This window comes from Rhincodon typus, chromosome 11, assembly GCF_021869965.1.
Source record: "Rhincodon typus isolate 14 chromosome 11, sRhiTyp1.1, whole genome shotgun sequence".
Classification (NCBI taxonomy): domain Eukaryota; kingdom Metazoa; phylum Chordata; class Chondrichthyes; order Orectolobiformes; family Rhincodontidae; genus Rhincodon; species Rhincodon typus.
In genome coordinates, this window is record NC_063342.1 from 55788256 (window position 1) to 55803053 (window position 14798).

Below are 14798 nucleotides of genomic sequence, written 5' to 3' on the forward strand. Positions count from 1 at the left end.
CTGTGTTCATCCAGCCCTGCACCTTGTTGTCTCGGATTCTCCAGCATCTGCAGTTCCTACTAACCCTTGTATAGTAGCTTTCTGCAGGTTTTTCTTCCTTTAAATAATACTCTGTTCTTCTGTTCTCCCTTCCAAAATAAACAACTTCACATTTTCCCACATGATGCTCCATTTACCAATTTTTTGCGCACTTACTTGACCTGTCAATATCTGTCTGAAACTGCATCCTTCTTGCAACCTGCTTTTCCACTTATTTTTGTATTGTCTGCTAATTTGGCTACAATACAGTCACTTCTTTTTTTCCAAATCATGAATATATTTTGTAAACAGTTGTAGTCCCAGCACTGATCCTTATGAAACCCCACTGACCACAGGTCTATTTGAAATACAGATCTGACATGATTTACTTGAATAGGTGTGAAGGGCTAAATAGTCTCATCCTGCTGCAATTTTGTTATTCTCAAACTCTGACTGACATTTGCATGGATGCCTTTTTTAGAATGTCATTGACATAACTGGAAGTCATGGTTGTACCAGACAATTTCTCATTTGTTGGACTTGCATTTTCAAGTTCAAGTTACAACATATAGTGAAATGCATGGCTGTTGCACACATTTAATGAATGCATCTTAACAAATTACACATATGTACTTTTTAGTGATTAAAACATCACAAGGCTCCAATGACTTCGTCAGGAGTCCCCAAATTCTGATGGTGCCACAATGCGAGCAGAAGTGAGGCAGGGCTCCGGCTATAACATCAACCCTGTAGAATTTAAATATCGTCACTACTGCTGCCTTGGTCCTTATCCTTCACTTCTGTCTCTTTTTCCTGGAGTTGTTTTTTCATTCATTATGAGAAGTGAATTGTCTTCTCAACACAAGCTAGTGGAGGTGGGAGGGGAGAGTAACGGACAGTTAAGATCAATAATGGGACTTAACTTACTAAGAGTCTGCAGTCTTTATACAACTCCTATTTTAATTTGTTGAGTAAGCAACAGACTTGCCAGAATTTGCATAATTCTTACTCAAATAGATAGATTGGATTTTGATGAGGTTATCAATGCCAGAATGTTCTTTTTCTAAATTCAGCTTTATGTGGTAGAGCCACAGACGCTCACACCAAGCAAACCAAAAAGGGGTTTCATTGTTTTGGTGCTCCTCAGTCCCACAAGGAAAATTCCATTTCCTTGCTCTGTGGTACCTACCCATCCATTCTCCTATCCTTCATCCATGAAGCCACTTGCACTACTCTCTTCGTTTACATGTTTGTGTGCCTGCCCTAGGAATAGATTTCCTGCTGCCCATTATTGCTCTCATACCCCCAACCCAGCTGGTTCTTCCCATCAATTTTCAGCAGGAGACTTACAAAGACCGTGCGAGTGAAACCAGTTAGATAAAATCTTTCATTTCTCATTCCGCCGAGGTCAGGATGGTTTACGACCTGTTTTCGACCAATGTCTCATGGATCCTGCTCCAAGTTACAATCAGCATCAGGAATATATATGGGAATGCCCTTTGAATTGGGAGGTGCTCAGTGGGAGTGCAATCCGTGCTGCCAGATGAGCAATTTGATTTAAATTACGGCAGACCATGGAACCTGTAAAATCTCATTCATTCTTCCTGGCATGTAACATATCATCACCCTAGCCTGATTTTCCCACAACATGAAACTAATGCCCATTATGTTAATTCAGAGAGTTATTGGAGCCATGTCACTCATTTTTTTGTCAAAAACTGTAAAGTGATAAAACGACAAAAAAGCCTCTATTGCAATATTGAAGTTTTGTTTTTTGACTTTCCTTCTTGAATAAAATCAATTTACTTGCTTGCCAACATCTGATTCCAGCTGGATTGTACAAAATAACTAAAAGAAATGTCTTTTTTTTGTTAAACTATGTCTATATTATTAATTGTGTTCAAATGTTACTTCTTCCTCAGTTGTCAATCGAAGCCATTATTTCAGTCATATAAGACTCGAATAATATCAATGAAAATTCAAATATATTGCTTAATTGGCTACTTTTCATCACCTACAGTAACCCCCACAGTGATTCCCCTCAAGATTATTAATTCAAACACAGAACAATGAAGAAAAATATGACAGCCCAGATGTCTCATGAGCAATGGCTTGTCATCAATAATGTTGTTTTACACAATCTGTCAGGAATTTGTCAATACAATACTTAAAAGCAGTAAAACATCTTACCATAGTCACACCCTCAAAACTTGGTTTGAACATTAATGGATACATCGATGTTTCACAAGCCCGAATGTACAGCATTGATGGGCCAAAGAAGTCTTTCCCTTCCAGAACAGCTTTAATTTTCCAGTCTTCCTGTGAGTCATTATGCTGAAAAATAAATTATGTACAACATCTCCATTATAATTCGCCTCAACTGCCATTTGTAAATAAAAGCAGGTTGCTGGAAAAGCTCAGCAGGTCTGGCAGCATCTGTGCAGAGTGTTTGCTGTACAATTTAGAAGGTGCAAAGTCACATTGTTTCTAGATACACAACTCGCATCATTTTTTAAATTTTTAATCATAGGCCACCTATTGTCCCTCTGCTGACAACAAAATGTTTATCCTGAAAATGTATTATTTTGAATTGATAACAAGTAAGGTGCTTTAAAACTGTACGTTTCATACAAACAAGATATCATACAGGAGTGAAAAACATGGTGTCAAGCATAAAATGTAGTTTGCTAAGTCAGTGTTCAGATTTCAGAATTTCAAATATTGAAGTAAAGCTAAACACAAAATAAAACATTTCTTCAAAACGCTCGAGTTGATGTTGTTTGCTCTTCTCCTTCCCTCTATCTGTCCTTAGTCAAATCTGGATTGGTGAAAAACAACTTGAGGACATGTGCCGTAGTTTCCCAGCTGCTTTCCACTGACTGGTTCATTAGGAGAAATACTAAAGCCAAACAATTACCTTTCCTGCTATTTACACTGTTGAAATGCAGGATTTTCCTTTCAGCCCTTGCATCTAGTATTCACAGCTTTTGAAGAAGGTATCTGTACAGGCTTTCTCAGAGCATGGCCTTACACAGACTCACTGGCTAAAAGAGAGCTCCTGCAATGAAAGAGATTTTTTATGAAGGGACACTGTGCTAGCCACATCTTCTTCACTGTGGCAGGCTCACTGATGCTCCTGCAGCAAACGCCCATTGCTATAGCTGCAGAATGTTTTGAAAGCAACTTGAGCACCTTGCTATTAAATACCTGAGGACCAAAAAGATGGTTGAGTCAGGGTTATTTTTCCAGGGCAACTGGAAAAGCTATCCAGAAAAGATATGGCAAAGTCACAAGGTTTGAAGGAAGGGACAGAAAGCCTTGACCAGCAACTGAAAAAATTATACATCATAAATAAGGAAATAATTTCTATTTAAAACCAAAGCATGGCTTTGCCTGGGCTAGGTGAGGGAGTAGGGACTAATTAAAATTAATTACTCAATTCTACTTAATCTAGTTCTTTATATTAAATATTTCAATCTTTTAATATCAGCAAAATGTTTAAAATGAAATCTTGACACTATATAAAATAGAAATATGAAAATATAATGTGATCATCAAAAATTTCAAATTTAATTGCAGGAATACTATAAAACATGGAATTCTGATATTAACTTTTGTGGAGCATAACTACATATTCTAACCTACTTAAATGCAGAAAAATACTCATCATTAGCAAATTTATCCTTATCACTGAGATAATTCTGCACATTTGCTTGCTCAAGAGAAGTTGACAGAAATCTAATGAAGATGCCCTCACACTCTGCAGCAGTCCGTCTGGTGTCTTACAATGGATCCCACTGGAGATGATTTTGATGGTGCGTTGTCTGCATAAACTCTGTTGAATGTTTTACCAAGTTATCTCTCTTACAGCTAAACAGCTTCTGGTGAAAGGGAGCACAAGATCCGAGACTGATGTCACAGCCAACCTGTTAAGTGATTGGCTGTTTGAAGGGAGAGTAGAAGTCTTTAATTTTTTTAATTCTCATCAAATAACCTATTGAAATTACTATACTAATTAGTTGACTATTATTGTGTGTTAGTGAGAATTAAATTCAGTTTTATTTAGTGGGTAATTTTTTGTTTAATTAAAGAGATGGCAGTCCAGTTCCTTCAAGCAGTATGCTCTCCCGTACATCAGAGACACATCAGAGATGACCACAAAACTACTCAGACCCCTAGGTATCAGGGTAGCCCACAAACCAACAACCACCCTGCAACACCTACTGACAAACATAAAGGATCCCATACCCACAACCAATAAAACTAATGTAATATAAAAAATACCATGCAAGGACTGTGAAAAACAGTACATAGGCCAAACTGGAAGAAAACTGACAATAAGGATACACGAACACCAACTAGCCACCAAGAGACACAAACAATTCTCATTTGTCTCAACGGACAAAGAAGGACACGAATTCTATTGGGACAACACATTCATAATAGCACAAACCAGAGACATGCCAGGGGATTCCTGGAAGCCTGGCATTCTCGCCAGAACTCCATCAACAAATACATTGAACTGGACCCAATATACAAACCACTAAAAATCAACACCGGAAGTAATGCCAACCACCCCAGCAAACCGAGGCATATAAATAATAAGCGGGACAGAACAGGGATAGAAAGGGCGGCACGGTGGCTCAGTGGTTAGCTCTGCTGCCTCACAGCGCCAGGAACCCGGGTTCTCCTCTGGGTGCTCCGGTTTCCTCTCACAGTCCAAAGATGGATTGGCCATGCTAAATTGCCCATAGTGTGCAGGGATGTGTAAATTAGGGGGATGGGTCTGGGTGGGATGGTCTATGGATCGGTGTGGATTTGTTTCATTGGATAAACATAAGGATGATAATGGAATAGTTTAGGTTAGATGGGCTTCAGATTGGTTTCACAGGTCGGCGCAACATCGAGGGCCGAAGGGCCTGTACTGCGCTGTAATGTTCTATGTTCTATGTTCTATGTTTCCACACTGTAGGGATTCTATGATTCTATGATAACACCAATGCTTCACCGGAAGCGCACTGCCGATGTTACCTAGCAGGCTGACTAAACGTTGGCAACCAAACACACCGACTCAGCGAGCAAGTCTACAACCTCATGCTCTACTTGTAAAGTGCGGGAGTTCTTGGACGATGATTGCATCAATGAGCAACACGCGTGCAGGAGATGCTGTCAGTACCTCCAATTTGAGCGCTGAGTTGTGGAGCTTGAACAAGGTCTGGAGGCACTGAGGAGCATCCAGGAGAATGAAAGTTCTGTGGATGGCACATACAAGGCTGTGGTTACCCCCCAGAGTAAAAGGATGCAGGAGAATAGGGAATGGGTAATCGTCACATGCAAGCATAAGTCATGGCAGACAGTGCAGGAGTTCCCTCAGACTATCCCTATAGCCAACCAGTAGTCTTTGCTGAGTTCTGGAGGTGGTGATAATGCCTCAGGGAATAGCAGCCAAAGTAAAACCTGCAGCTCTGCAGGTCACTCATCTGCACAGGGAGAGAAGAAAAAGGTGGTTAGGACTGTAGCAATAGGAGCAATGGGAGAACAGAGAAGCTTTTCTGCTCTAGTGACAACAGGATGGTGTGGAGCCTCCCTGGTGCAAGGGTCCTACAGGTTACTGAACGGCTACAAGTCATTTTGCGGGGAGGAAGGGAACCAGCCAGTGGTCATTGTCACAGAATCATGGAGTCATCCAATACAGAAACAGACCCTTCGATCCGACCAGTCCATGCCAAATAAAATTCCAAACTAAACTTCTGGCCCATATCCCTCCAAACCTTTCCTATTCATGCACTTATCCAAATGTCTTTTAAATGTTGTTATTGTACTCACATCCACCACTTCCTCAGGAAGTTCATTCCACATGCGAACCACACTGCCCATGGTACATGTTAATACCAGTGACATAGGTAGGAAGAGGGATGAGGTCCTGAAGGCTGAATTTAGGGTGTTAGGAGCCTGATTGAAAGTCAGGACGTCAAAGATGGTAATCTCTGGATTACTACCTGTGTCGCATGCTAGTGAGGCTAGGAATTGGCAGATTAGGCAGTTTAATCCATGGCTGCGAGAGTGGTGTAGAAGGGAAGGCTTTAGATTTCTGAATAACTGCGACCTGGTCGAACCGGTTCAAGAGGAACAGCCTTCACCTGAACACTAATGGGACCAATATTCTAGCCGATGGTTTTGCTAGCACAGTTGAGTGGACTTTAAACTAGTTTGGCAGGGGGCTGGGAACCTAAAGGGAAGATCTGAATTAGCTGGAGTGAGTGAGGGCTTAAGGAAAAATAGAATCAAGACAGTAAATAAAAAGCAAGAAGCAACTGAGCAGTGTACCACTAAGCTGAGTGGAAACCAGGTACAGAGAGAAAAAGGGAGAATGTGTGAAAACAAAGGTTCTTCTGGTGGAGGCGTGAGGATTCAAAAAGGCATAAAGACTAGCATAGGGGCATTTTACCTGAATACTCACTGCACTCAAAACATGGTAAATGAGTTGATGGCAAAAAACATTGCAAATGGGTATGATTTAGTGGCCATTACGAAGACATGGTTGCAGAGTGGCCATGACCGAGAGTTAAATATCCAGGGATATCAGACTATTTGGAAGGACAGATAGGGAGGAAAGGAAGGTGGAAAAGCTCTGATATTTGAGGATGACATCAGGGTGGTAGTGAAGGATGATATAGGTTCCATGGAGAAAAAGGTTGAATCATTGTGGGTGGAAATTAGAATTAGTAAGGGGAAAACGTCACCGATAGGCATAGTCTATAGGCCACCAAATAACAGCATCATGCTGGGGCGGGCAATAAACAAAGAAATAACTAATGCATGTCAAAATGGTACGGCAAATATCTCAGGGGATTTTAATTTACATATTGATTGCTCAAACCAAGTCCGTCAAGGCAGCCTTGAGGAGAAGTTCATAGAATATATCTGCGATAATTTTCTCGAACTGTATGTAACGGAACCTACAAGGGAGCAAACTATCCTAGATCTGGTCCTGTGTAATGAGACAGGAATAATCGATTATCTCATAGGTAGGGTTCCATCCACAGAAGCAATCACAGTGTGGCTGAATTTAAAATACAGATGGAGGGTGAGAAGTTAAAATCCAATACCAATGTCTTGCCCTGAAACAAAAGAGACTACAATGGGATGAGGGAGGAGTTGGCTAACGTTGACTGGGACCAAAGACTATATGGTGGGACAAAAACTGAAAGAGCTGTGGATGCCATAAATCAGAAACAAAAGCAGAAATTGCTGGAAAAGCTCAGCAGGTCTGGCAGCATCTGTGGAGAGAAGTCAGAGTTAATGTTTCGAGTCCAATGGCTCCTCCTTAGAACTGAGAGGAACAGTGAAGGAATTTAAAAGCAATTTTTCATAATGTTCAGCAAAAGTATATACCAATGAGAAGGAAGAAATGTAGGAAAAAAGGAAAATCAGCCATGGATAACTGAGGAAATAAAGGAGAATCTCATATTGAAAGCAAGAGCATACAAAGTGGCAAAGATTATGGAATTGGAAAATCTTTAAAGGTCAACAGAAAGCCATGAGAAAAGCTATAAAGAAAAGTAAGATGGATTATGAGAGTAAACTAGCTCAGAACATAAAAATAGATAGCAAATGTTTCTACAAATATATAAAATGAAAAAGAGTAGCTAAGGTAAACATTGGTCCCTTGGGTATTGGTGTGGTTGGCGATCAGTGGCTAGTGGTGTGCCTCAAGGATCAGTATTGGGACTGCATTGTTTATAATTTGCATCGATGATTTAGAATTGGGGACCAAGTGTAGTGGGTCAAAGTTCACAGATGACAATGAGTGGTAGAGCAGGGTGTGCAGAGGACACTGAAAGTCTGCAGAGGGATATAGATAAGTTAAGTGAGTGGGCAAAGGTCTAGCAGATGGAGTACAATGTCGGCAAATGTGAGGTAATCCATTTTGGTGGGAATAACAACAAAATGTACTGTTATTTAAATGGTGAAAAATTGCAGCATGCTGCTGTGAGGAGGGACCTGGGTGTCCTTGTGCATGAATCACAAAAAGTTGGTTTGCAGCTGCAACAGGTAACTCAGAAGGCAAATGGAATATTGTCCTTCATTGCCACAGGGATGGAGTTTAAAAGTAGAGACGTTATGCTGCAGCTGTATAGAGTGCTGGTGAGGCCATACCTGGAATACTGTGTACAGTTTTGGTCTCCTTTCTTGAGAAAGGATGTACTGGCACTGGAGGGGGTGCAGAGGAAGTTCACTAGGTTGATTCCGGAGTTAACTTATGAGGAGAGATTGAATACAGTAGGACTATACTCATTGGAATTTAGATGAATGAGGGGGAATCTCAGAAATATATAAAATTATGAAGAGAATAGATCGGATAGAAGCAGGGAGGTTGTTTCCACTGATGGATGAAACTAGAACTAGGGGGCATAGCCTCAAAATAAAGGGGAGCAGATTTAGGACTGAGTTGAGGAGTCCTCCTCAAAAATTCAATCAAGTTAGTGAGGCACGACCTCCCCTGTACAAAATCATGCTGTCTCTCACTAATAAGTCCATTTGCTTGTAAATGTGTATAAATCTTATCCCTGAGAATCTTTTCCAATAATTTCCCTACCACTGACGTAAGGTTCACAGGCCTGTAATTTCCTGGATTATCCCTGATGCCTTCCATAAACAATGGGACAACACTTGGCTATTTTCCAGTTGTCTGGGATCTCACCTGGGGCCAAACAGGATACAAACAGTTACTTGCTGCAGAATCCACAGAATCTGTGATCTGCACTTATAGTCACGGCTGGTCTAGTTCAGTTTCTTGTAAAAGGTAACTCTCAAAATATTGACAGGGAGGCATTCAGAAAATTAATTTCAAGGAGAAATATTTGGATTCAATCGCATTGGAGACTGGCACTTGTATGGTGTGAATGTTACTTGTCATTTATCAGCCAATATAGAACACAGAAAGTGCTGGAAATGCTCAGCAGGTCAGGCAGCCTTCATGGAGAAGGGAATTGAACTATCATTTCAGATCAATGACCTTGCATCAGACAGCTTACTGATCTGAAGCATTAACTCTGCTTCTTTCTTGGCAGGTGATGTCTGAATTTGTCTATTTCCAGGACTTTCTGTTTTTATTTCAGATTTACAGCATCTGAAATATTTTGCTCCTGAGATTTCATATTGCATGAATTCTTTTAATACCTTTTAGTAGCTACAGTATTCAACATTGTAGGGTTTGCCAATTGATTTGGGTCGTCACTTCCTGGAAGAGATCACGGAGACTGGTCAGGCAGTAGCAAAGTTGTCTATTCCTTGCCAGACTGTTGTCACACAAATAATCATTAAGTTTGTTCCTGATAATTAATTTAATTACTTTACATGGAACAGACTTCAAACTAATTGGTTATTACTTACCTCTGTCTGGTTTGTCAATCACCTTCAATACATATGCCAAAAAAGATAAATTTATAGGGATATGGAGGAAGAACAGGAGACTGGGACTAATTAGATAGCTCATTTAAAAAGTCATCAGATACAATAGGCTGAATATCCTCTTCTATATGATTCTATACATATGTTTAGAAATACCATCTCATTTGCATTAAATTTCTGAAATTTTTCTGCCATACACTTTTATGGAATTTTCATTTCTTCATAATTACTTTGAAGTATCATTCAGAATAATTGACATTTGTATGTGTACAGTTTTCAATATCAGACACATTCCTCCATTGCTATTGCACTCCTGAGAGTATTTTTTTTGTTGTGTTTTACCTTTGCAGCTATATTATTTTTCTGTATCTCTCAATATCTCTTCTTATTGCCTTCATTTGCTTCTTAATCCATTTAAGATCATATTTTTAGTCTGATCTAAGGTCTGCCCCTGCATATTGAAGATTATCTTTTTAAAAAGATATTCCATTTGTCTTCTACTATTTTGTTGAAAGACAGCCATATCAGAATAATTTGACTCCAGTTAGAACCAATAAAGAGCAGCAGTGCAAAATTACATTGTTTCTATAAGAGTGGGCAAGAGCATCATTGCAGTCTTCAAAGGAATGTCTGCACTCCCTTGATATGTCTGGAGTGCCCTGAGTGTAGCCTCTACAGTATATTAGGTTGCCTCATTTTGCTATCCACAAAGGTCTTTTCTTAGAGATGGCCACACCTGTTTTGGAGAGGATCAGCATTATCATTTGCCACTCAAAGGGCACATGCAAAGGGCAAGAGAATGGAGTTGATCAAATGAAGCCTTCACTTCAGTTTAGCACCTTCCATTTTTGTTACCACAGCCTGTTAACCACTTCCAAACAAAAAACAATCCTTCAATCAATACTCATTCTCAAAAATGACATCACATAGATCCCAACACTGATAGCAATCAACTAATTGAAAATTACTCATACAAGGATATTTTGCCTGTGTGACAATCATAAAGGAAGTGAAATCAGAGCATAAGAGCTTATCATTTTAACACTATCAAATAAATGGAAGACAAGTGTACTTTCCCTGAATATCTAAAATGCTTTCTCTTATTCTAAACATGCATTGAAGACCAAAATCACAAGAGATGGGTGTCATCTCCTTTACAATAAAAATGTAATTATTTTGATCAAATTCTTCTTTCATTGAAGTGGACCCCACGATAAAGCTTGTGCCAAGCTTGCTGATGCTTTAAGACTGCAGCCACAGGTCAGCCTGTTCCATCCCTTACCGTTCCCATAGACTTAAAATCTGTGTTCCCACTCATTACAGGGCTGGCTGGGCTATCAAATGCTGAAATTCTTAACAATCAGCAGCCTGGTTCACAGCCACCAGGGGCTGAAATGCCAAGGTTCTATCTCATCTGTCCTGATGTCAACAAAGCTGCAGGTTGTGTTTTTTAGTGCAGGTGAAGGATTGTTGCACATAAATGGAATGCTCCTCTCACATCCTTAGACACATCCAAATTTTCAGTTGAGTACCCAACTAGGTCCCACAATCCCAAAATCACGAGCAGCCTTCTCCTGGTCCTCCATTAGGAAAGGGTGATATCCTCATCCATCGACTGTTTTTCTGGTTTTCCTGCATTTGTTATTACCAACTTCACCCTCTCTGTCTTCATCATCCTTTGCTGAATGAAACATGTGTTCGTTTCTCCTCACCCTCATCCTGATCTTCTTCTTCCCCTGCTTCTTAGAAACAGCATGGCATGAGACTATTTGAGGTATTTAGACACAAGGACAAGCATTTTAACTGAGTGTAAAGGACTTTCTGCAGATTGAATCCAGCTGCAAAGTTCGGATTAGTTCAATTTTAAACAGGATGCAAGGTCATAAACCAGCTAGTTGAGCATTGAAGTAATCAAGCAGAGGGGTAACAAAAGTTCAGAGTCAGGGACGTGCAATTTTCCAAAGGTGGAAGCAGGAATTCTTGGCAATACAGTGACTATGAGGTCAGGGATTTTTAGGACTGAGTGTTTGAATAATGCCTCAGCCTCAGACAGTAAGAGACAGGTGATGCCGAGGGAACAAAGTTTGAATCAGCAGCTCAAATGAATGCAAAGGCTTTTGTCTTGTCAATATTTAAGTGCACGTATTTTTTTCTAATTCAACACTGGATGTCAAACATGTACCAGGGCAAATCGGTGGTAATGGAGGGAATCATAAAGCTAGCAATGACCTAGAACTGCAGGTGTTGAATATACACGTGGAATCTGATGTTGTGGATTTGGATGATGGCACCAAGGAATAGGATGCTAACAAGAAGTATTTCGGCAAAAATCCTTGAGATACTCCAGCAATAACAGTGAGAACGTTGGGAGAAACACGAATGGAAGAGATTATCTGGACATGATGGGAAAGGAAAGAATGGAACAAGGTAAACGTGGCTTCTCAAATGCTGCACACCAAACTGTAAACACCCTGAGCATAATGATCCAATTTGGTGTAAGTTCCTACTGAATGTGAAAATCGGCAGATCACATAAATCTGATAAACAACTCAGCATTGAAACTCTAGACATGTCAGTGTAAGTTTTCCACAAATTACTGCAAGGAATCTCACAGCTTCTAGCCAATTTTTCTACATACCTGTTGATTCTCCTTTGTGTCATGATACAGGAAGATACACCTGTAGATCAATTCTCAAAAACCCATTTTCAAGAGTTGAGCTTTCAAAATCAGTCTTAGAAATCAAATGTCAAGAATAACACTGAATCAGTGAGTGTTTATCAACATTATAAGTGCCTTGAAAGACAATGTTAAAATGAAATATGTAATGTTCAATATGTTGATCCACATGCTGCTGGTGGGTTATGCAAATATGAGTTACTGCTTTTTTGATCATTAAAATGTGTGCAGTAGACCCCATCGTTGAGCATCTTGGCTCTGTAGTCACTTGTGCGTTTGTTGGCACAACAATAAAATTTAAAGCAGAGGGTCTCTGTGTTTTTGATTGTTGTGTGCTCTTTATCTCCTTTGTAACGGCTTATTCACTGTCAATTAAATTGGTCCATAAAATGTTGTATTTCAGCTCTTTGGAAACAAGATTCATTTAGTAGTTATTAATCTTATTTAATTGCTATTGATTCCTGTTAATGCTTCTCTCTTAGATACCTTGCAACAGAATGCATAATTAACCAATTAAACAGCTTTGATAATCGCTTTTCCTTGGCTATGAATGCCATAAACAGGAATTTTTATTTTTTCTGTTTCATGCAATGTTCTCCAGTATATTAGGTACAATCCACACGTGCCAATATTTTGATTGTTATGTATACTTTCCCTCTTGCGTACAGCTTATTGATTATCAGCAAAATCATACCTAACATGAATAAAATGCTTGATTTCAGCACTGTTGGAAATAATAGCAACACTGTATGGATGGGTTCTAAGTAACTATACTCTTTGACTGCATCTCTCTGTATGGTGTCAATTGTTTTCTATTAAAAGGAGTGCATTTAGATAAGGTATTGCATTTGAGTAGTCAGTGGCTTCTATTGTCACTGTATATAAAGAGAAAATCTTCTTTCAAATATCTCAGCAGCTTCTTAGCATGCTTACCAAAGCAGGTTCTTCTATTCAGTGAATGGAGTTCTTAACCTGTACAAGAGAGCTCTTAGACATAACCTTAATTTCAAAAGTGATGAATGAATCTGGTAGAAATATGCCAGAAAATATTTTGAGTAAGCAAGGACTGGAACCCTAGAATAACTTAGTAAATTCACACAAAAGGACTGCAAAAACCTAAAAGATTATTGTTGTGCCATGTCAGTTCAGAAAATTCACACCTAAAATGTACAAGCCTAATGATTTAAAAATATAGTCCAGTCGTTACCATACCATGACATTTCTGCATAAAATATTTAATGCAAATTGCAATTTTTGTAAGGTTAAACAAGAGACATATCCAATATGATTTGTTAATTTCCACTATGTTCAATTTAAACTATTACTTGATTAGAAGATCATCAACTGAAATAGCAAACTGATATGTGACAGGACTTGCAGGTTGGAATTTAATTGCAGGTGGAGACTGACACAAAATTTTCTGAAGAGAGGAATTAAAACATTTGAATGATGCTGAATTTTGTTAAACAAAGCCTACATTTACAATACGTACCAGTGGAATATTTTTGATGACAGATTGGTGGGTGGAAGCGATGACTTCCAATTCAGTCTCCAAGTTGTCCTCAGGATTCACTATACATGTAATGTTGTACAAACGAATGTCACATGGGGACCTTAGCAGAATCTGACAAGTGTATCGACCTGGCCCTTTTGCAAGAAATTTCATTGGCAGGATAACTGAATCTTCCTCATCTAGATTTACCAAAAAAAGTGACATTATTAATTTTCCATATTCTACGGCTACTTAGAATTTGAATACTAGAATTATGGTAATTTCCACAAATTATATTTTATCACAAATGTTGTCTTATTTCACATTTAAAATTCCTCTTCCTGCATTCTGTTAAATTTTGTTAATTTTGTTAAATTAACTGCTTGAGAAGAAATGGAAATGTGAAATGAATAGCAAAAAGCTAGTAGTTTTTAAACAGGCAGAAAAAGGGAGAAGCTTGGGGTCAAGACAGCTGATGGGACCAATGGTGGAGTGATTAAAATTGCGGATGTGCAAGATGCTAGAATTGGAAGTGCTCAGGGATTTAAGAGGGTTGTAGGAGGAGGAGGTGGTGTTGGGAATATGGAGGGGCAAGGCCCTTAATCCCGTCTCTTGTTCTTTTGAAGCAGAGAGTTGCAAAGTCACACAACCCTCTCAGAGAAAATGATTCTCTTTATCTATCTTAAAACTGCAACCCCCTAATTTTAAAACAGATGCCCTAGATCTTGACTCATCTATAAGGGGAAACATCCTTTCCACCTTGTCAAAACCAGGATCTTTCACATTTCAATCATGTCCTCACTCTTTTAAACTCCAGTGGAAACAAACCCAGCCTGTTCAATCATGGCAGGCATCAATCTAGTAAACTCCCTCTGAACCTTTTCCCATGCATTTGCATCCTTCCTTAAATAAGGAGAACAAAACTGCACATGGTGTGAGAGATGTGATCTCACAGATGCTCTGTATTAATGAAACATAACATTCTTCCTTTCAATTCCTCTTGTAAAAAATATAGCATTCCATTAGCCTTCTTAATCACTTGCTGTACCTGCATACTAACTTTTTGTGGCTCGTGCACTAGAACACTGAGAGCCTTCTACACTTGGATTTCTGCAGTCATTCTCCACTTGAATAATACTTTGCTTTTGCATTCTTCCTGCCAAAGTGAACAACTTATTTTCCCAGATTATAATCTAT

The 14798-nt window shown here is 39.2% G+C and overlaps 1 protein-coding gene across 1 annotated transcript in view; it reads right to left on the bottom strand.

Annotated features, from left to right (window-relative positions):
- Positions 1-14798, bottom strand: part of LOC109927725 (cilia and flagella-associated protein 47-like) — a 413667-nt gene that overhangs the window by 159369 nt on the left and 239500 nt on the right. The window contains exons 47-48 of the mRNA XM_048603110.1: positions 13602-13801; positions 2209-2352 (exon numbers count right to left, since the gene is read on the bottom strand). Of these exons, the coding sequence (XP_048459067.1) occupies positions 2209-2352; positions 13602-13801 (344 nt within the window). The remainder of the gene's footprint in view (positions 1-2208; positions 2353-13601; positions 13802-14798) is intronic.